This window comes from Heterodontus francisci, chromosome 30 (assembly GCF_036365525.1).
Source record: "Heterodontus francisci isolate sHetFra1 chromosome 30, sHetFra1.hap1, whole genome shotgun sequence".
NCBI lineage: Eukaryota > Metazoa > Chordata > Chondrichthyes > Heterodontiformes > Heterodontidae > Heterodontus > Heterodontus francisci.
In genome coordinates this window covers 42,099,448-42,123,751 of record NC_090400.1, presented here as the reverse complement: position 1 = coordinate 42,123,751, position 24,304 = coordinate 42,099,448, and the positions used below count along the sequence as shown (strand labels likewise).

The 24,304-nt window shown below is 40.7% G+C and overlaps 1 protein-coding gene across 1 annotated transcript; it reads right to left on the bottom strand.

Moving 5' to 3' along the window:
* Positions 1–2,177: 2,177 nt before the first annotated feature.
* LOC137346440 (transmembrane and immunoglobulin domain-containing protein 1-like) lies at positions 2,178–10,984 on the bottom strand. Its single transcript, XM_068009890.1, has 5 exons — positions 10,906–10,984; positions 8,289–8,567; positions 4,882–5,166; positions 3,439–3,542; positions 2,178–2,255 (listed from the first exon to the last, which is right to left on the bottom strand). Exons 1-5 carry the CDS (start codon positions 10,982–10,984, stop codon positions 2,178–2,180), a joined length of 825 nt encoding a protein of 274 aa, XP_067865991.1.
* Positions 10,985–24,304: the final 13,320 nt, after the last annotated feature.

Sequence of the window (24,304 nt, the reverse complement as noted above, 5' to 3'; positions counted from 1 at the left end):
ATGTGTCTTATTGCCATGTGTCACAGTGAACAAAGGTGTCCTTTAATGTATATAAACTTTTCCAGCAGTCACTGTGATCAGTTTATTATAATTCCTACCATAAAAAAGTACAATCAATGCTGCAGGAACCTCTAAGCCAGGGCAAAAGATAGTTTTCAATAGCATGTAAGCCACCCCTCAAGTTTGACAGTCATAAAAATCCATAATGATAGTGGAGTTATCCTGTTTCATTCCATAAGGGACTCCATACTTGAATATTGGAATTGATATATCGGCAGTTTTATGAAAAGTTTAAAAAGTCCCCACTACTTCCTGGAAGGACATTTGTCTGAACTGAAGGAAACACACATCTTAACCAATGTTTTAAAGTCACTTCAAAGAGGGTTGGCAGATCCTGCTAAGGTGGATTGCCTAAAAAGTATCTGAAGACTGACATTAACAGTGCTGCATAGCCCATTGGGGATTTGGCTATCAGTCCAAAACAGAGTTGCTTTGTTTCACATTATGGGAGAAATTGTAACCCCTTCATGATGGTTGGGAGAAGATCGGAATTGGGGTGTTGGTGGGGAGAAGCGGTGGAGTGGTTAAATTGGTAAAAATGTGAAACCCAAACCCAACCCACCATGAATGCGCCGACTTCCAGTTTAACTGTGACGGTCTTGAGGGCGTCTGAGTTACCTGCTCTGGAGAGGCCACTTTCCTCAAATTTTGTGAGGCATTTAAATTCAATAGCTGTGGGCTGGGTTTCCCAGCAGCTGAGGGGAGGCAGTTGCTGCCAGGACCCAGTAGGTAAGTGCTTTTCCAGCCCTGTTCATGGGCCAGGAAAAGCAAGAATGCTAGCTCCCAGCACCTCAAGCAAACCTTCTGCTGCGATATTTCCCTTCCTGTGATCAGTCGACCCCCCCCCCCCCCCCCACCGCCATGAAATCTTTAAAGCCCCTACCCCAGGATCTCAATTACCCAACCCCCCAACTACCACTCCTGCAATCTTGCCCTCCCTCCTCACTGTCTCACTCTGGCAGCTTCCCTCACCAATCCCCAATCTTCTCCGGTTGTCAGGGCAGTTCCTAGTGGTTCCCAACTGCAACCTTCTACTGCAGGCTTTCCTGCCCAGCTGGTCAGTCCGCCAGTTGTGGGGCAGGAAAGGGAGTTTAAAAATTCTAATGACGTCCTGCCGTTATATCTGGCAGGACCTCTACCTTCCTGGTATTTCTGGGTTTTCTGACCGCATGTATGTGCCCTCTCTCACTCTCTGCCTCTCTATAAATTTGTGGGCCTATACATTAGGAAAAGCTGTAAGATAGCTACTTTGAATATCACTTCAGTTGGCAGTGTTATTTAATTGGGAAGGATACCTTTATCTTGCAGACTATGCTTTGAAGCAGAGAGTTATTGCACTGTTTTTGCTAAATAAGTCAACAACTGGATTCCCACATCAAGTTTTGTTTGTGAATCTCTGCTTTCATAGCAGCAGACAAGCGGAGGATGGTGGAACTCAACGATTATTGGTCCAAAGTAAAAATCTGATATCACAGAGAATTATTAGATCTCAAAGGCCTGGATTTTTGCAGTCCGTGGCAAAGGGACACAGTAGCCGCTCACAACTCTGACAGCTGCTCACTGAGATTTCTCGCAGATTTTTGAGTGGCAACTTGCTGTCACAGGCATCTGATCTAGCACTGCACCCACTGTGGTGTGTGTTGGCAAGCAACAGGGAAGCTTTTCAACCAATCAGAATGAAGAATCCTCACTGAGCCACGCAGAATCTAAACTAGGAGGTATAAAGCAGATTTAAATCACGTCCAGAAAGCAAAATAAAAAAAGGAATGGAAGAGCGGATTAAGAAAGAGACAAAAGAGACAGAAAGATAAAGTAATAAAAAATCTTCAAGACTAATTAAACTCTGTAGGAATGAGACTTCACGCATATAAAACTAAATTTTCAGTGCCAGAAAGGTTGGCAATAATTATGACTGATCATGTTATTAAAAATTCACTTACAGCTGAATACACCAACCCTGGCATTTTCTGCTGTGTTTAGTAGGTAACTAGTGGGTAAGTACAGTAACTTCATGCCTTTATATGTATTTCAAAGCTGAGTCCATCAATGAGGTACTGTTCCAGCGCAGCATGTGGAGGAGCAGTGTAGCTTGGACCATAACTTCTGGATTTCCGTGTTTAACTGCATATGTATTTGGTAGTTGCTGTCTGATTTATCTCATTATAACGGTAAGTGCTGTTAGCCTTACCTTTATTCTCAAAGCAAAATCCAGGCCAAAATGTTACATTATTTTGTAATAGGTTTTGTAGGCTAAGTGCGAAACACGGTTTCATCTATCTGCTGTTGTTCTTACCTATGCTTCTGCTCATTTTATTTCCTATTAAACTTGATTTTTAATTCTTGTGTGACCTATAGTCTATCAAGCCTACTAACTGTTCATTAGTGAGGTCCAATGTTATGATTTCCAGTGTACAGATCAACAGTAAATAGAGTTACTGGTGATCCAGGGATTTCCTCTTCACAGTTTATTTCACATATAAAATCTGGTTTCAATTCATGTTAGTGTGGGCATGCCTGTTGAAGTGGTCCTTTGCATAGGGCATGAGAAAAAGTATTTGGAATGTGATAAGATGTGATTTATGCACCACTTTTTGCAGTAAGTAAAATAATAAAATGATCCATGCCTTGGGTCAGTTGTTTGTGATTTGAACAACAGTCTCCCTGCACAGATTATGGATTTCTGTCTCTTTTATCTATTTCTGAGTTTACCTGTAATACAAACCATTCATTCCCAGGTCTGCAAGGCAGGTAGATGAACAGCTCCCAGACTTCTACTAACTCTACTTTTGAACTAGTTGCCAGATTCACAAAAGCAGTGAAGCTTGTTTCAATTTTTCCTTCCTGCTTGTGATGCTCTCCATTCAAACCATGGGCGGCACAGTGGCGCAGTGGTTAGCACCGCAGCCTCACAGCTCCAGCGACCCAGGTTCAATTCTGGGTACTGCCTGTGTGGAGTTTGCAAGTTCTCCCTGTGTCTGCGTGGGTTTCCTCTGAGTGCTCCAGTTTCCTCCCACAGCCAAAAAGACTTGATAGGTAAATTGGCCATTATAAATTTCCCCTAGTATAGGTAGGTGGTAGGGGAATATAGGGACAGGTGAGGATGTGATAGGAATATGGGATTAGTGTAGGATTAGTATAAATGGGTGGTTAATGCTCGGCACAGACTCGGTGGGCCGAAGGGCCTGTTTCAGTGCTGTATATCTAAATCAAATTGATGCCGTGGACAAAATTGAGAATTCACTGTATTGGGATTCCTCACCATTAATTGGGGTGTTACATTTCCATCACAGAACACTGACCAGTCCATACCTTGGGCTGCATTTTTCTAAATGCTATTCAGCTCTTGTTTTAAAAGTTTCCATTTTTTGGTACACTCACCTCAATAATTACTTTTCTCCGTGAAACGACTCCGAAAGCAATGGTTAGGATAAGAACCACTAACCCAGCAATGATTGGTTCAAAGGGTACTTTATATGGTTTATCTGTCAAAGAATATAATGACTTTGTTACAAGCTGCAGTAATTAAAAACGTGCCAATTAAAGATGGATAGATGGATGGATGGATAGAAAGAAGGAAGGAGAAAAGAAAGACTTGCATTTATACAGGGACTTTCTTTATCTCAGGACTTCCCAAAGTGCTTTACAGTCAATGAAATATTTTTGAAGTGTGGTCACTGTTGCAATGTAGGAAACATAACAGCCAATTTGCCCACAGAAAGCTCCCACAAACAGCAATGTGATAAGGACCAGATAATCTGTTTTTGTGATGGTGAGGATAAATATTGGCCAGGACACCAGGGATAACTCCTTACTCTTCTTTGAGATAGTGCCATGGCATCTTTCACGTCCACCTGAAAGGGCAGACTGGGCCTCGGTTTAATGTCTCATCCAAAGATGGCATCTCAGACAGTGCAGCACTCCCTCAGTACTGTACTGGAGTGTCAGCCTAAATTTTTGTGCTCAAGTCCCGGAGTGGGACCTGAATCCACAATCTTCAGACTCAGGTGCAAGTGCTACCAATTACACCACAGCTGACATCTCAACTGAGCCATTGCTACCATACAAGTTAGGAACAGAAGTAGGCCATTCGGCACGTTGAGCCTGCTCCACCATTCAATGAGATCACGGCTGACCTGTTTCTGTCTCGAATTCCACACTCCCATCTACCGTGGATAATCTGATTCCCTTGCCGAGCAAGAATCTATCCACCTCCGCCTTAAAAATATTTAATGCCCCTGCCTCCACCATTGAATAATGAATAATGTGCTCATACTTTGTTTAAAATAGGTAGCCACCGAATGATAGCAAGCATTCAGTAAAATATTTTCAATTTATGCACTTCTAGTACAGTTCAGCCACATCTGCATTCTCTATAATAAAAGCAAAATACTGCAGATGCTGGAAATCTGAAATTAGAACAAGAAATGCTGGAAATACTCAGCAGGTCTGGCAGCATCCGTGGAGAGAGAAGCAGAGTTGAAGTTTCAGGTCAGTGGTCCTTCTTCAGAACAGTTCTGAAGAAGGGTCACTGACCTGAAACGTTAACTCTGCTTCTCTCCCCACAGATGCTGCCAGACCTGCTGAATATTTCTAGCATTTCTTGTTTTTATTTCTGCATTCTCTATGCTCCGCGCATATATTTGGTAAACTGTAACTGCCAAGGGAGAGAAGCCAGTATTTGATAGTGGAACAAATCATTATTTGTATTGGATAATAAACTCAGTACAATGCAGATTAAAATAGAATATAGGAAAGGGAATAATATATTTGCTCATTTTAATTTAGCTGTTCTTCTAAGCTATGGGTTTTGGTCATTCCTACCTTTCACATTCAGGTGGAAGGCCAAATTGCTGCTTCCGAGCGTGGAGTCTGCCATACAGACGTACGTCCCACCTTCCATTTTCTGTACCTTCTTAATAGATAATGTAAAAACACCACTGTCCCAGTACACACTGTGTCTGCCAGCCACCATCTTCAGGGTATTGTTATCTTTATACCAGGACATTACAGCCGGTGGATTGGACTTCACATTGCATGTTAGTGTCACATCATTATCGACATGTACTTCTATTTGATCATCACCATCCCTACTCAGAATAGGGATAACTGCAACAATTTAAGCACAAAATACTAACACAAATATAAAGGTATTTTAACTTGCTACTTTATGTATTATTTCTGAAAATGAAAACATTAAAATAGCTAATAAAATGATCAAACACTATATATACTAACTTGCTTTCCTGAATGTTAAAGAAGGAAATGTTCGTGCTGTTTCTAAGCATATTGGACATCTCACAGACAACAATAGTAGATGGCCTTCAAGGTGCCTCCACAATGTATCAAAGGTGTTATTTTTCAATCTCTGCAATTCATTTTGCCAGACTGAGTAATTTTGCTGAACTGGAGAAATTTTGGACCATAAATATCCATTGGCGCTAAATTATATGAGACCTGAATAAATCATTTCATAATAGAATGTAGGATTATGAAAAGCAAAGGAGATTTACTGAAATGGTACCAGTGAGGAGAGACTTCAGTTATGAGGAGAGAGTAGAGAAACTAGGATTGTTCTCCTTAGAGCATGAAAGGTTAAGGGGAGATTTAATATGAGTGTTCAAAATTATGAAGGGTTTTGATAGAGTAAATAAGAAGAAGCTGTTTCCACTAACAGGTGAGTCTGTAAACCTAAGGAAACAAAGTTGAGATAATTATCAAAAGAACTAAGAAGGAGATGGAGTATTTTTTTCAACCAGTTGTTACATACTAACATACGAATTAGGAGTAGGTGTAGGCCATTCGGCCCCTCTGAGCCTTCTCCGCCATTTAATAAAATCATGGCTGATCTGATTGTGGCCTCAACTCCACTTTCCCACCTATCCCTGATATCCTTTGACTCCCTTGTTAGTCGGGAATTTATCTACCTATGCCTTAAAAATGACCCTGCCTCCACCACTCTCTGGGGAAGAGAGCTCCAAAGACTCATAACCCTCTGAGAGAAACAAATTTCTCCTCATCTCCATCTTAAATGGCCAACCCCTAATTTTTAAACTGTCCCCCCTAGTTCTAGTCTATCCCACCAGGGAAAACATCCTTTCAGCATCCGCCCTGTCAAGTCCCCTCAGGACCTTATTTGTTTCAATAAGATCTGGTTATGACCTGGAACACCTGAAAGAGTGGTGGAAGCAAAACAATAGAAACTTTCAAAAGGCAATTGGAAGTATACTTAAAGGAAAAAATGCAGGGCTAAGGGAAAAGACCAAAGGAATGGGACTAACGGGATAGCTCTTTCAATGAGCCAGCACTGGCATGATGGGCCAAATGGATTTCTTCTGTTCTGTAGCTTGAAATGCTATTAATTCATGTACAAGACCCGCTCACACCGTTTGCCTTTCCCTCCTATTGCAGGACGAATACTGTACACTTCTATTCTCAACTGAACCATGAACATATCCATTTACTTTTAGAATGCTTCAACCAAAGTTTGCATTCAGTGCTTCCTGGAATGTGATCAGAAATCTACTGGGAGCCCCTCTCCTTGCTTACCGATGCCCTCCACCACTTCTGGGATTTTGGTGAGTGGACAGTAATGGCAAGTAAATAATGGGAACATATATTTGCTGCCATTTGTATCTTTACAACACTGGCAGCTAGGAGTATCCATAACATTCCTGGCATCCATGCCAGTGACAGAGTAGCTGGTGGTCATCCATCTACCATTTCAAACTGGCACAGCATCAATACCAGTGTGGGGCAATTTAAATAAAGGGACACTTTAGTCTCTACAATTGATTGCAAGGTGAGCAATTGCATAAACTAAAGCATTATTTTAAAACAAAATTCCATTTTGGGGCAATTCATTTTGTCAATCTGAGTTAATTTTTGAGTTGCCTCAAATGTGATCTACTATTGCTCGGGTCTATTAGGATGTCCCATATAAGGATAGCTAGCACTGTCACACGGTAGCTTGCTGCAGCCATTTGTTTTCCACCTAAGATATGCAATATGGCCCGAGCCCTGGGTAGACCATTGGGGCCATGACCTCCTGCTATGACCAAGATTTGCTGGGCTTCCCCCAAAGTGAAAAATCCTGGCCAAAATCTACATGATGACTAAAGTTCATTTCTACTATGATGTTGTGATTCTATAACTTATGTTTAGCTCAAAATGTCCTTAACTTTAACCATCGGTCCCCAAGTTTTTTTTCTATTTTTTGGCAAAAATATTCTCGCTATAATCCAGCCTAACAATTTCAATTACATCTTGAGAAACTTTGGGTTATATCGTCTCCTCTTTACCAGAATAGTTGCAGGGGTGGGGGATTTTAGTTACAAGGCTAGGTTGGAAAAGCTGGATTGTTCCCCCTGGAGCAAAGGAGATTGAGGGGAGATTTGATAGAGGTGTACAAGATTATGACAGGCTTAGATAAGGTAGACAAGGAAAAACTGTTCCCATTAGCTGATGGTACAAGGACTAGTGGACACAGATTGAAGGTTTTGGGCAAGAGATGCAAGGGGAATGTGAGGAAGAATTTTGATGCACAGTGAGTGGTAATGACCTGAAACTCACTGCCCACTAGGGTAGTGGAAGCAGAAACAATCAATGACTTCAAAAGAAATGGATGAGCACTTGAAGGAAATAAACTTGCAGGGTTATGGGGATCGAGTGAGGGAGTGGGACTGACTGGATTGCCCCGCGGAGAACCAGCATGGACTTGATGGGCCAAATGTCCTCCTTCTGTGCCGTAAATGATTCTATAACTCTTCCACTCACTCTATTTTCATCAAGAGTAGATTTTACTCAGTTACCCTTCCTTCACAGCTAATTTACTTAAGACCTGGCATCATCCTTGATGTCCAGTTTCGCACCTTGCCAATACCTTTACCTATCTTTTTAATTTTAAGTACCAAAGTGGATAGCATGCCTCCAGTATGATCTCACTATTGCCTTAAATATCAATATTGTCTAATTGAATTTTCAATCTACTGATCTACTGATTTATCATGCCATTCTATTTGTGTTGGCAACTGCTGTCATATAATGCAACAACACAATCAATATTTCGTCAACTCCAAATCTTTTTCTTGCTGTATGAAATTTAATTAATACTGTGACTGGATGCAAACTAGAAACCTTTTTGATTTCTTCCTTAGCATTATCACTCTCCCTCGTAAGTTTCTTAAAACAATTTCATTCTTCTGGCTTCTTAAAATTGGTACGTTACTCACATCTGATGTCCAGGAGTACAGTTGTATTAATGTCGTAATTTTTGTTTAAATGGCAGCTGAAAATAGCTTCATCATCATTTTCTGTGATTGGATCAATACAGACAGTACTAACGTTGATCCGATTCATAGACTTCAAGTCAATTATTCGGTCTCCACGAAACCAGATTAACTCTTCATCCTGGGTGTTGTTGACTGCTTTGCATGTTAATGAAAGAGGTTCTGAGATATTCATGATGATTTTGTAGTCAGTTGTGTTATCATTAATAGCAATGTCCACACCTATATAAGGAAGAACAGCATTATTTTCCATATATGTAACAAGAAAAGAATCAACTAAGGAAATAATAAGTACAATAACCCTACTGTAAGTTATATCATTGTATTGTATAAGGGTTCTTCAACTGTCTCCAGGGGTTACTACAGTAATAGTGAGATTTCTACCGCATGGAAATACTATGAAAGTCTGCATCTTTGCAACAGAACAGAACAGCATTGTTATTTTGATAACTCAATTTAACCAGCTGATCCTGAAAAGGAAAAGTATTCTTAAAAGAATGCCATGTACCCAGTTCTTTCCAAGTCTAAGGATATCCGAAAGAGGCAATTCTTAACTAAAGCCTATTATGCCATTCTCATGAAGAGAGACCCAATAGACCTGAAAAGTTGCCAGTGTGCAGCAGTGTGCCTGTTTTCCAGGTGGAGAATGGGGGGAATAAAGGACCAGTTTTGTAGGATGATGTCCCATGCCATTGCTGTCTGAAATACAGCCAATCACACGAGCAGCTTCCTAAAACAAACCTTTTTGCACATGCTAATAAGGGTCCTAATGCCCTTTTTCAGATCCCTTGCTGGATTGGGCTGCTTTGAACAGAACAGGTACCAGCCCTACTCCACTCAGATTTTCCTGTTGTAAATGCAACAGCAATTGCTCCCCCCCCAACCTCTCTTCCCATTCTCTTCCCATGCACCTGTCCCACCCTGGGTTGCTGCCAAAGAGCAGGCAGCCAAAATGGAAAGATGGAGGTCCATGGCCCAAATTCAATTATTTTATTGGACTGTACAGTATTTTTCTAATGTTTTTGGTGAATTGTTTGTATGAATAAATTCGATCACTTATTTTAGCCTGTATCCATTTGTGCGTCCAAGACTGACAAATACTATCTGAATTTCAGTTGCATTGTTAAACTGCTAGCCCTGGGATACCCATCTAAGATATACCCTACCTAATCTAGAGGGGTTAAACTAGCACTGTACTCTTATCAGAACACAAATGGTATTTTGTAGCCTGATCCATAACACCATTTTTTAATATTAATTTTTCTGTGAAATGAACTGTGCTGTGTGTATAAAATCCTACCAAATAAAGTTTAATTTGCTAATCATTTTCCTTTAGTTGTGACACTGAAGTGAAGAGTTTCTGGCTCCATTAAAAAAAAATTCTTATATCTGGTAGTGCATAACAGTACGTGAACAAGACATGCAATTGGTTTTGGAGAGTACAGGGTAGTTTTTGCTTCTCAACTATCCTACCCAAAAAGATATGTACTGGGGAACAGCTATTTTGAAGGACACAAACAAAAAAAATCAGAAGAAAGGAAATGAGATACAAAACCCATTTGCAATGTCAGTAAATTGGAATATAATGTGTCTGCTAATGTTCAGAATTTGTCCAAGAATTACGTTGCTCACATCAGTCAAGTTCAGTCTTTAGGAACATCTGAACAGGAATAGACCATTCAGCCCCTCAAGCCTGTTCCACAATTTATTGAGATCATGGCTGATCTGTACCTCAACTCCATTCACCCACCTTTTATCAATATCCCTCAATACCCTTACCTTATAAAATTCTGTCAATGTCAGTCTTAATCATTTCAATTGACTACAGCATCCACAGCCTTTTGGGGGAGGGAATTCTAGATTTCCACCAACCTTTGAGTGAAAAAATGTTTACTGATTTCACTCCTGAATGACTTAGCTCTAATTTTTCAATCAAGGTTCTGTGCCCAGGTCTTAAGTTTGACAAATGTAATGCATGGCAATTCATTTCACACAAATATCTCTTCAGGAAGGGAACAGATAGATGATATACACCAGAGAACAATGGAATATTAATATTCAGTGATTCATTCATTTGCCTGTTTAATGCAGGAGCAACAAAGCCACTCACATACTGACTGCTATTGGACAAAAGTTCGATGCTCAAAACCTAATAAATACAAATTCACATTTTCAAAAAACATATCAAGCTGTTGCAACATTATCAAGTTACAGAAAGTATAAATTCATTAATTGTAGATTTTTAAAAGCCAGATTTTGTTAACTTTTACAAACTAAATGCACCCGGCACACTCTTAATACATATTCAAAGCAATAGAAGAAGCAAAATTATTGTATCAAATTCTATTTAAAGTGATATTACTAAGATACATTCATAATTTATATTGAGTTTAACATTTACTTTATCAAACACTACTGGTGGCGTTAATCCAAAATATGATAAGCACCAAATGAACAAACAATGAAATAAGTAAAATAATTCACATGGTTCAGTTGAGTTTGGAATGTTTCCACAATCTATGCTGGGCACTGTAAACAAATTAAGATGTAACATACATACCTGTATATCCAGGAACAAAATGTGATGCCACAATAAAACTTAGCCCAAAAATTAGATTCTCAAAGATCCACAGAGCCATATTTCATGAATAAACAAAGAATCTGTAAAATGCCAAAGAGCCTTTGTATTCCTGATAAAATTCTGAAGATAAACAAGGATCCAGAAAAAAGTGGAAATTTATTAAAAATTACTTCAATTGTTGTGCTGACATTTTTCAGTGGTTTGTCTCAGCAGATCTATTACCAACAGAATATCTCAACAAAACTGTACAGAATGTCATGAGAAACAGTCTTAAATAGCTGGATCCGATGCTTGCGTCTCCAACCTTTATATATAATCCTTTAACATAAATGCTTCTTGACGACTTTTTATAGCATCAATAAAGTATATTTGAATTGCACAGTTTATATCATCCCATTTTTGTTTTATAGTTTTAATAAGTGAGAGTCAATAAAGATTAACAACTGAGCAAGGTCATAAGATTTACCAAAAATCAGGCCGACCAAAGTGTTCAGTATTACTGCAAGGACACAGTTACATTTATTTTGATGATGTGAATTTATTACTTTTCTGAAAGAATATTCACTCATCACAACAATGTAAATAAGGAGTAGGTTTTATAATATAGCAGTTCAAGATAAGTTGTGTTGCTCAATATATGTAATTAAAATTAAATTTTAACCATGTTCTATTTGAACAGGAATCCCAAATCGATGCTTTCTCACTGCAAAAAACAACATTGACCTGTCAACAAATTGTTCAAACTTTTATTTGTCTCAATGTCTGCTGTTGCCTCCCTTCAACTAAATACCTTGGAACTTGTAAATTCCTTTAGCTGGCAGCAATTAACTGTGATGCATGAAGTTATCTTTGTCATTACTAGAGGGCAGTTTAAGAAATGAGTAAAATCTTGAGGACATGGTTTACAAACAGAAACTGGAGTCCCAATAAATGTTAATTAAAAAGGGTAGAAATTCAGAACAAAAATTATAGATACTTAAATCATAAATTAAGGAACGTGGGATTAAACTGACTTTAGTCACATTGGTGTTTGTGTGGATGAATAAGCATTAAAAGGCTTGGAATGAGCAGCATAAAAAGTTTGGATTGAGAAACAGATAATTTGCTCATTGAGGCCACTCCTTTTAAAAGACAGTTTGTAATAACTTAATCTAAAGAGGAACACAAATAACCACAATCAGTGAAGAGCATAGGACAGCATGCAGAAGCACCACCAGGCACACCTAAAAATGAAGTGTCAGTCTGGTGAAGCTACAACTCAGGACTACTTGCGTGCCAAACAGCGGGCGCAGCATGCAATAGACAGGGCTAAGCAATTCCACAACCAACAGATCAGATCTAAGCTCTGCAGTCATGCCACATCCAGTCGTGAATGGTGGTGGACAATTAAACAACTAACAGGAGGAGCAGGCTCCACAAATATCCCCATCCTCAGTGATGGGGGAGCCCAGCACATCAGTGCGAAAGACAAGGCTGAAGCATTTGCATCCATGTTCAGCCAGAAGTGTTGGGTGGATGATCCATCTAGGCCTCCTCCTGAGGTCCCCAGCATCACGGATGCCAGTCTTCAGCCAATCTGATTCACTCCACCTGATATCAAAAAATGGCTGAAGGCACTGCATACTGCAAAGGCTATGGGCCCTGACAACATTCTGGCAATAGTACTGAAGACTTGTGCTCCAGAACTTGCCGCGCCCCTAGCCAAGCTGTTCCAGTACAGCTACAACACTGGCATCTACCCAGCAATGTGGAAAATTGCCCAGGTATGTCCAGTGCACAAAAAGCAGGACAGATCCAACACAATCAATCACCACTCTATCAGTCTATTCTCGATCATCAGTAAAGTGATGGAAGGGGTCATCGACAGTGCTATTAAGCGGCACTTGCTCAGCAATAACCTGCCCACTGACGCTCTGCTTAGGTTCTGCCAGGACCGCTCAGCTTCTGACCTCATTACAACCTTTGTCTGAAAATGGACAAAAGAGCTGAGCTCCAGAGGTGAAGTGAGAGTGACAGCCCTTGTTGTCAAGGCAGAATTTAACTGAGTATGGCATCAAGGAGCCCTAGCAAAACTGGAGTCAATGGGAATCAGGGGGAAAACTCTCTGCTGGTTAGAGTCATACCTAGTACAAAGGAAGATGGTTGTGGTTGTTGGAGGTCAATCATCTCAGTCCCAGGACATCACTGCAGGGGTTCCTCAGGGTAATGTCCTAGGCCCAACCATCTTCAGCTGCTTCATCAATGACCTTCCCTTCATCATAAAGTCAGAAGTGGGGATGTGCACTGATGATTGCACAATGTTCAGCACCATTCGTGACTCCTCAGATACCGAAGCAGCACATGTCCATATGCAGCAAGACCTGGACCACATCACCTCCTGTCTCCACAGAACCTGTCCACCACCTACAAGATATAAGTCAGGAGTGTGATGGAATACTCTCCACCTGCCTGGATGGGTGCAGCTCCAACAACACTCAAGAAGCCCAACACCGACCAGGACAAAGCAGCTCACCTGATTGGCACCCCACCCACCACCTTCAACATTCACTCCTTCCACCACCAACTCACAGTGGCAGCAGTATGTACTATATACAAGATGCACTGCAGCAACTCGCCAAGGATCCTTCGAAAGCACCCTCCAAACCAGCAACCTTTACCACCTAGAAGGACAAGAGCAGCAGATGCATGGAACACCAGCATCTGCAAGTTCCCCTCCAAGCCACACACCATCCTGACTTGAAACTGTATCACCACTCCTTCACTGTCACTGGGTGAAAATTCTGGAACTCCCTTCCTAACAGCACTGTTGGTGTATCTATACCTCAAGGACTGCAGCGTTTTAAGAAGGCAGTTCACCACCATCTTATCAAGGGGAATTAGGGATGGGCAATAAATGCTGGTCTTGCCAGCAACGCCCACATCCCATGAATGAATAAAAAAAAACACATCTAAGACCTCTAGAAGAAAACTTGAAAAGGAAGACACTGCATTATATAAATCTAACATATTAAACATTCCTGACATTAAATATTGTTCATTTTCATGATTGGAGTGTATTGACAAATCTCTCAAATCCCTAAATTCAACTCAACCCCTTTTCACATGCACATTTCTGTAACTTATTCATAACCAGAAATAGCATAAAGTTTGATTTTCAGGGAAGGAAACTTCCAAATTGGTACAGGTCATAATTTCCCCTGGTAGTGTACTGATTAACATTAATTAAGGGGGCACTACCCTGGAGGCCATACACACAGTGGGTCATCAGGAAGCACTACTCATACCTTAATTTCACCAAGGAACAATGTGTGAGGTCTCTGTGCTTCACCAATGAGACAGTCACAGAGCTGCAGCTACAATCAGGTCATGGACATCTTTGTCTGTGGTTGTCAAGGTCCTTAGTCCTTAACATATGTCATTGGGTTACTCCAGGCTGCAGAAGGTGACATCAGTGACACCATGCAGTTTGCCATGTACCACTGTATCAGCGAGATGTTTGAGGCACTCTATACCAGAAGGAACATACACATCACATTCCCATTGACAGAGTGAAACAGGACAAGAGCGCACTATGCTTCAGCCACTTTGCAGATTTCCCCTGAATCCAAGGTGCCATAGATTGCATCCACATTGCCTTTTGTGTTCCCCATCACCAGCCTGATATCTCTGTGTATATAGAAAGGGATACCACTTGCTGAACGTGCAGCTTGTTTGAGCCCACAGGCGGGTTTTTGTTTAGCTTAATTAACTATTCATTAAATTTGAACCAATCAGCAAAATTGTCAAATATTTTATTCTTTAAATACAAACCAAAAATCATTCACTGCACAAGGAAAGCTATTAATCAACAAGCAGCTGTCATTATAAAGTTAATCAATTAAATTGTGCAATTGTTTTGCAAAGCCAAAATTCACAATCCACCAAATATCACAAATTTGATTTATCAAATTCTCAGAATAATTTTCTTCAAATCCTATAAGCAAATATTTTGTTTCCATTCATATTCATGTTATAAAGGCCAAAAGAAAATTAATTTAAGTATTTATTTGAGTCAATTACAATTTTTGCCTTATTAATGTACATTGTCTTTGTGATTAGAATCCTTTAGGATTTGTGATGCTATAACTGGGAGCTGAATGCAAGACTTTTAATTGTTAAGTTCTTTGTGATTTTCACACAAACATTTAATGGATTCAATTGCACTTTTCAAACAGCCCAAAAACAAAGTTAGTGATAAAATTGCAGTGGATTCTTAACAGGATTCTCATGTATCATTTTGTAATTTTCCAGACTGGCTAAATTGCAAACTTACCCAGATTTAATCAAAAATAAACACTTGTAACTTTTTCAATAAAATACAGAGATGTTTATAATATCCTCATCTGATAAAAATAAAATACATTTTTAAAATTAATTTAGAGGAAAGAAAATGAAGTATGCAAAACAGAATCAGGGTCCTTCATACATATTTTGGAACACTTTCCAAGTACATGGAAAAGAACCAAATGGGAGTGGTCCTTTTATGCTGATTTGCATAATGATTTACCACATGTTCAATATAGCAATATAAGGTCCAGCAACTCCTTTGGCAAACAGTGATCAACATTCCGATGGCAGTTCATCATGCTGACATCTTTAAGGGTTACTGGCAGGTAAAATGAAATGGAAGGGTTGTGAGGCAACTCACTCCTGTATTGAAGGAAACTGATCTCCCTGGACTCTTTGTATTGTTGACTTTGTGCTGTTTTTGAACTGTTTTGTAATGTATTTTATACAGTTTTTTACGAATAAAGTATATTTTGGAAATTTAAAAATCGTTAAGGATTACTCCTATTTCAAAAATGATTAAAACTAGAGTCCTATAGGTTCCCTTAATTAGTTATTAGTCAAACTGCTAAGTAACATGGGTTATATCACTTGTATAATTATGACATGCATTGGAACATAGTAACAGGAATAAGTCATTTAGTCCCTCGAGCCTTTTCCGTCATTCAATGAGATCATGGCTGATCTTTATTCCAACTCTATCAATACATATTGGCTCCATATCCCTTAATACCTTTAGCTAACAAAAAACTATTGAGCTCAGGTTTAAAATTATAATTAATGTTATTAATTATAAAAATTAAGTTAGCATCTACTACATTCTGAAGGAGAGTGTTTCACACTTCGACCACCGTGCAAAGAAGTATTTCCTAACTTTTCTCTTGAATGACCAGGCTCTGATTTTAAGATTATGTCTCTTTGTTAAGTGTCAGCTGTGGCTCGGTTGGTAGCACTCTCACTTCTGAGTCAGAAGGTTCCTGGATTAAGTCTCACTCCTTGACTTGGGCACTAAAATGAAGGCTAACACACCAGTGCAGTACTGAGGGAGTGTTGCAATGCCGGAGGTGCTGTCTTTCCACTGTGGCATATAACTGAAGCCCAGTCTACCCTCTGAGGTGGATGTAAAAGATCTCATGACACAATTTCAAAGAAGAGCAGGGGAGTTATCCCCAGTGTCCTGGCCAATATTTATCCATCAATAAACATCACATAAACAGATCATCTGGCCATTATTGCATTGCTGTTTTTTGGAGTTTCCTGTGTGCAAATTGGCTGCCGTGTTTCCTATATTACAACAGTGACAATACTTCAAAAGTACTTAATTGGGACTGTAGAGTGCTTTGAGATGTCCAATGGTCAGTGAAAAGTGCTATATAAACACAAGTCTTTCTTCCTTCTTTGTCCTAGATTCCCTCATCAGCGGTAGAAGTTTCTCTGTACCCTACCAATTCCATTCAAAATTCTAAAAACCTCAATCAAGTCACCCATGATCCTTCTATATTCCAGGGAATACAAGTCTAGTGTATAGAAAAGCAAAATACTGCAGATGCTGGAAATCTGAAATAAAAACAAAAAGTGCTAGAAATAGCAGGTCTGGCAGCATCTGTGGAGAGAGAAGCAGAGTTAATGTTTCAGGTCAGAACTGATGAAAGGTCACAGACCTGAAATATTAACTCTGCTTCTCCCTAGTGTATATAATATCTCCTCATAATTTAATCCGTGGAGCCGTGGTAACATTCTAATGAATCTGCGCTGTGTCCAGAATTGTACATAGTACTGCAGATGTGGTCTAACAAGGGCTTTGTATAGCTATAGCAAAACTTCCTCCCCTTTATATTCTAAACCTCGACTTATAAAGGTTAACATTCCATTAGTCTGTCTTATTATTTTTTGAACCTATCACATTTTACTGATCTGTGTACATGAACTCCTAAATCTCTTTGGAGCTCCACTGTTCCCAACTTTCCACCATTAAAAAAATACTCAAATCTATCCTTTTTTGGAGCAAGATGGCTCACTTCACATTTACCTGCGTTGAAATCGATCTGCCACAGTTTTGCCCACACAATTGATCTATCAATGGGTCTTTGTAATTTTGAATCTTAGTAATCTACACCATGTACTATGCCACCAATCTTTGTGTCATTGGAAAATTTGGATACATGCCTCTCTACTGTGTTATAGACAACATTAATAAATATAGTGAATATTTGAGGCCCCAGCACAGATCCTTGTGGGACGTCACTAGTCACTTCCTTCTAATTCAAGTACATACCTATTATCCCTACTCTCTGTCTTCTATGATCTAACCAATCTCCTAACCAGGTCAATAATTTGCCTTCAATTACTAACCTTAAATTTTAGCTAACAATCTCTTATGTGGAACCTTATTAAATGCCTTCTGGAAGTCTGCATAAATTACATGCATAGACATTCTCTTGTCTGCTACTTTAGTTACTTCCTCAAAAAAATCAATTTGTTTCATTGAACATGACCAACCCTTTACAAATCCATGTTGGCTTCCTCTAATTAGCTCAAATTTCACTAAGTGCACAGTCAATCTGTCCTTAATTATGTATTCCAATAACTTCCCCACAGTAGATGTTAGACTAACAGGTCTATAATTTCCTGATGCAAATCTAATCACATTACAGTGCACACAACAGCACCATAATGAAAAAGAGAAGTAAAATACTGCAGATACTGGAAATCTGAAATAAATACAGAGAATGCTTGAAATACTCAGCGGGTGGCAGCATCTGTTGAGAGAGAAACAGAGTTAATATTTCAGGTCTATGATCTCCACAGATGCCGCCAAACCTGCTATTTCCAGCATTTACTGTATTTATTTCAGATTTCCAGCATCTGCAATATTTTGCTTTTGTATGTCTTTTTTCCCCCTCTCAATATAGCACCCTTTGTCTCCTGTGCGTATCAATTCTGTCACTTAACCATTTCTTGTTCCCCACAATAGTACTTAAACATAGAAACATAGAAAATAGGAGCAGGAGTTGGGCATTCGGCCCTTCGATCCTGCTCCGCCATTCATTATGATTATGGCTGATCATCCAACTCAGTAACCTGTTCCCGCTTTCGCCCCATATCCTTTGATCCCTTTAAAGCCAAGAGCTATATCTAACTCCTTCTTGAAAGCATACAATGTTTTGGCCTCAACTGCTTTCTGTCGTAGCGGATTCCACAGGCTCACCACTCTCTGGATGAAGAAATTTCTCCTCATCTCAGTCCTGAATGATTTACCCCGTATCCTTAGACTACGACCCCTGGTTCTGGACTCCCCCATCATTGGGAACATCCTTCCTGCATCTACCCTGTCAAGTCCTGCTAGAATTTTATAGGTTTCTATGAGATCTCATCTCACTCTTCTGAACTCCAGCAAATATAATCCTAACCGACTCAATCCCTCCTCATACGTCAGTCCCGCCATCCCAGGAATCAGTCTGGTAAACCTTCGCTGCACTCCCTCTATAGCAAGAACAGCCTTCCTCAGATAAGGAGACCAAAACTGCACACAATATTCCAGGTGTGGCCTCACCAAGGCCCTGTATAATTGCAGCAAGACATTCCTGCTCCTGTACTCGAATCCTCTCGCTATGAAGGCCAATATACCATTTGCCTTTTTTACCGCCTGTTGCACCTGCATGCTTACCTTCAGCAACTGGTGTACGAGAACACCCAGGTCTCGCTGCATATTCCCCTCTCTCAGTTTATAGCCGTTCAGATAATAATCTGCCTTCCTGTTTTTGCTACCAAAGTGGATAACCTCACATTTATCCACATTATACTGCATCTGCCATGCATTTGCCCACTCACTCAACTTATCCAAATCACCCTGAAGCCTCTCTGCATCCTCTTCACAACTCACCCTCCCACCCAGTTTTGTGTCATCTGCAAATTTGAAGATATTACATTTAGTTCCCTCATCTAAATCATTAATAAATGTTGTGAATAGCTGGGGTCCTAGCACAGATCCCTGTGGTACCCCATTAGTCACTGCCTGCCATTGGGAAAAAGACCCATTTATTCCTACTCTTTGTTTCCTGTCCGCCAACCAATTTTCTATCCATTGCAATACACTACCCCCAATCCCATGCGCTTTAGTTTTATACACTAATCTTTTATGTGGGACTTTGTCGAAAGCCTTCTGAAAGTCCAAATAAACCACATCCACTGGCTCCCCCTCATCAACTCTACTAGTTACATCCTTGAAGAATTCTAGTAGATTTGTCAAGCATGATTTCCCTTTCATAAATCCATGCTGACTCTGCCCGATTCTACCACTGTTCTCCAAGTGCTCTGCCATAAAATCTTTGATAATGGACTCTAGAATTTTCCCCACTACTGACGTCAGGCTGACTGGTCTATAATTCCCTGCTTTCTCTATACCTCCCTTTTTAAATAGTTACATTAGATACCCTCCAATTTATAGGAACTGTTCCAGAGTCTATGGAATCTTGGAAGATGACCAACAATACATCCACTATTTCTAGGGCCACTTCCTTAAATACTCTGGGATGCATACCATCAGGCCCTGGGGATTTATTGGCCTTCAATCCTATCAATTTTCTCAACACCATTTCTCTAATAATACTGATCTCCTTCAGTTCCTCTCTCTCACTAAACCCTGTGTTACCCAAAATTTCTGGTATGATATTTGTGTCCTCCTTTGTGAAGACAGAACCAGAGTATGCATTTAGTTGGTCAGCCATTTCTTTATTCCCCATAATAAATTCCCCTGTTTCTGACTGTAAGGGACCTACATTTGTCTTCACTAATCTTTTTCTCTTCACATACCTATAGAAACTTTTACAGTCAGTTTTTATGTTCAAAGAACAAAGAACAAAGAACAAAGATAATTACAGCACAGGAACAGGCCCTTCGGCCCTCCAAGCCTGCGCCGATCCAGATCCTCTCTCTAAACATGTCGCCTATTTTCTAAGGTTCTGTATCTCTTTTCTTCCTGCCCATTCATGTATCTGTCTAGATACATCTTAAAAGACTCCATCGTGCCCGCATCTACCACCTCCGCTGGCAATGCGTTCCAGGTGCCCACCACCCTCTGCGTAAAGAACTTTCCACGCATATCCCCCCTAAACTTTTCCCCTTTCACTTTGAACTCGTGTCCTCTAGTAATTGAAACCCCCACTCTGGGAAAAAGCCTCTTGCTATCCACCCTGTCTATACCTCTCATGATTTTGTACACCTCAATCAGGTCCCCCCTCAACCTCCGTCTTTCTAATGAAAATAATCCTAATCTGCTCAACCTCTCTTCATAGCTAGCGCCCTCCATACCAGGCAACATCCTGGTGAACCTCCTCTGCACCCTCTCCAAAGCATCCACATCCTTTTGATAATGTGGCGACCAGAACTGTACGCAGTATTCCAAATGTGGCCGAACCAAAGTCCTATACAACTGTAACATGACCTGCCAACTCTTGTACTCAATGCCCCGTCCGATGAAGGAAAGCATGCCGTATGCCTTCTTGACCACTCTATTTACCTGCGTTGCCACCTTCAGGGAACAGTGGACCTGAACACCCAAATATCTCTGGACATCAATTTTCCCCAGGACTTTTCCATTTACTGTATAGTTCACTCTTGAATTGGATCTTCCAAAATGCATCACCTCGCATTTGCCCTGATTGAACTCCATCTGCCATTTCTCTGCCCAACTCTCCAATCTATCTATATTCTGCTGTATTCTCTGACAGTCCCCTTCACTATCTGCTACTCCACCAATCTTAGTGTCGTCTGCAAATTTGCTAATCAGTCCACCTATACTTTCCTCCAAATCATTAATGTATATCACAAACAACAGTGGTCCCAGCACGGATCCCTCTGGAACACCACTGGTCACACGTCTCCATTTTGAGAAACTCCCTTCTACTGCTACTCTCTGTCTCCTGTTGCCCAGCCAGTTCTTTATCCATCTAGCTAGTACACCTTGGACCCCAAGCGCCTTCACTTTCTCCATCAGCCTGCCATGGGGAATCTTATCAAACGCCTTACTGAAGTCCATGTATATGACATCGACAGCCCTTCCCTCATCAATCAACTTTGTCACTTCCTCAAAGAATTCTATTAAGTTGGTAAGACATGACCTTCCCTGCACAAAACCATGTTGCCTATCACTGATGAGCCCATTTTCTTCCAAATGGGAATAGATCCTATCCCTCAGTATCTTCTCCAGCAGCTTCCCTACCACTGACGTCAGGCTCACCGGTCTATAATTACCTGGATTATCCCTGCTACCCTTCTTAAACAAGGGGACAACATTAGCAATTCTCCAGTCCTCCGGGACCTCACCCGTGTTTAAGGATGCTGCAAAGATATCTGTTAAGGCCCCAGCTATTTCCTCTCTCGCTTCCCTCAGTAACCTGGGATAGATCCCATCCGGACCTGGGGACTTGTCCACCTTAATGCCCTTTAGAATACCCAACACTTCCTCCCTCCTTATGCCGACTTGACCTAGAGTAATCAAACATCTGTTCCTAACCTCAACATCCGTCATGTCCCTCTCCTCGGTGAATACCGATGCAAAGTACTCGTTTAGAATCTCACCCATTTTCTCTGAGTCCAAGCATAACATTCCTCCTTTGTCCTTTAGTGGGCCAATCCTTTCTCTAGTTACCCTCTTTCTCCTTATATATGAATAAAAGGCTTTGGGATTTTACTTAACCCTGTTTGCTAAAGATATTTCATGACCCCTTTTAGCCCTCTTAATTCCTCGTTTCAGATTGGTCCTACATTCCCGATATTCTTTCAAAGCTTCGTCTTTCATCAGCCGCCTAGACCTTATGTATGCTTCCTTTTTCCTCTTAGCTAGTCTCACAATTTCACCTGTCATCCATGGTTCCCTAATCTTGCCATTTCTATCCCTCATTTTCACAGGAACATGTCTCTCCTGCACGCTAATCAACCTCTCTTTAAAAGCCTCCCACATATCACATGTGGATTTACCTTCAAACAGCTGCTCCCAATCTACATTTCCCAGCTCCTGCCGAATTTTGGTGTAGTTGGCCTTCCCCCAATTTAGCACTCTCCCTTTTGGACCACTCTCGTCTTTGTCCATGAGTATTTTAAAGCTTACGGAATTGTGATCACTATTCCCAAAGTAGTCCCCTACTGAAACTTCAACAACCTGGCCGGGCTCATTCCCCAACACCAGGTCCAGTATGGCCCCTTCCCGAGTTGGACTATTTACATACTGCTCTAGAAAACCCTCCTGGATGCTCCTTACAAATTCTGCTCCATCTGGACCTCTAACACTAAGCGAATCCCAGTCAATGTTGGGAAAATTAAAATCTCCTATCACCACCACCCTGTTGCTCCTACATCTTTCCATAATCTGTTTACATATTTGTACCTCTATCTCACGCTCGCTGTTGGGAGGCCTGTAGTACAGCCCCAACATTGTTACCGCACCCTTCCTATTTCTGAGTTCTGTCCATATTGCCTCACTGCTCGAGTCCTCCATAGTGCCCTCCTTCAGCACAGCTGTGATATCCTCTTTGACCAGTAATGCAACTCCTCCACCCCTTTTACCTCCCTCTCTATCCCGCCTGAAGCATCGATATCCTGGGATATTTAGTTGCCAATCATGCCCTTCCCTCAACCAAGTCTCAGTAATAGCAATAACATCATACTCCCAGGTACTAATCCAAGCCCTAAGTTCATCTGCCTTACCTACTACACTTCTTGCATTAAAACAAGCTTGCTCTCGTACTCTATTTTCCCCTTCTTAATCAATCCCTTGGTCCTCCTTTGCTGAATTCTAAACTGCTCCGAATCCTCAGGTCTGTTGTTTTTTCTGGTGAATTTATATGGCTCTTCCTTGGATCTAATGCTATCTCTAATTTCCCTTGTAAGCCATGGTTTGGCTACCTTTCCCGTTTTACTTTTGCACCAGACAGGGATAAACAATTGTTGCAGTTCATCCATGCGCTCTTTAAATGTTTGCCATTGACTATCCACCATCATCCCTTTTTGCGAGCATTAACTGGGAGATTTTACTTTCGGCTGCTATCTCGATTTACTCTTCAGCACCAGATACTCTCGCTTTAAACCAGTTCATCTTTGATACAGTTCAGTCTGACCTGTGCACATTTCAACGCCAAGTAAATGTTAGTGCACACACAGCAAACTATTCAATACATACAAGAATTTAAGAATTACTTGCATTAAATAATTTCAAAAATCAAAATCAACTCGCAGCACTTCAATCATTTGAATTGATATTCATGTTTGTTTAAAAATGTCACTTATTTTAATGCATCTCACTCTTCAAGGTGGCAGGACCGCATCTCCAACACAGTAGTCCTCGAGGCGGCCAACATCCCCAGCTTATACACACTACTGAGTCAGCGGCGCTTGAGATGGCTTGGCCATGTGAGCCACATGGAAGATGGCAGGATCCCCAGGACACATTGTACAGCGAGCTCGTCACTGGTATCAGACCCACCGGCCGTCCATGTCTCCGCTTTAAAGACGTCTGCAAACGCGACATGAAGTCCTGTAACATTGATCACAAGTCGTGGGAGTCAGTTGTCAGCGATCGCCAGAGCTGGCGGGCAGCCATAAAGGCGGAGCTAAAGTGTGGCGAGTCGAAGAGACTTAGCAGTTGGCAGGAAAAAAGACAGAAGCGCAAGGAGAGAGCCAACTGTGTAACAGCCCCAACAACCAATTTTATCTGCAGCACCTGTGGAAGAGTCTGTCATTCTAGTATTGGCCTTTATAGCCACTCCAGGCGCTGCTCCACAAACCACTGACCACCTCCAGGCGCTTACCCATTGTCTCTCGAGATAAGGAGGCCAAAGAAGAAGAGAAAAAGTAGACTCTTCAAGACTAAATAACATTTCTTGTAATTAAATGGAGTGGCAACGAGCCTCATTTTTTTGCCATCATAAATCTCACTCCTAATTGCCAGTTCTCATCATTCCCAGATGATGGTAAAATAACTAGTACAAAGATTTTAAAAAACTGGTGTAACTAAATTAAACAAAATCAATTAGCTTCGTGTTTTATCATTCTAGTT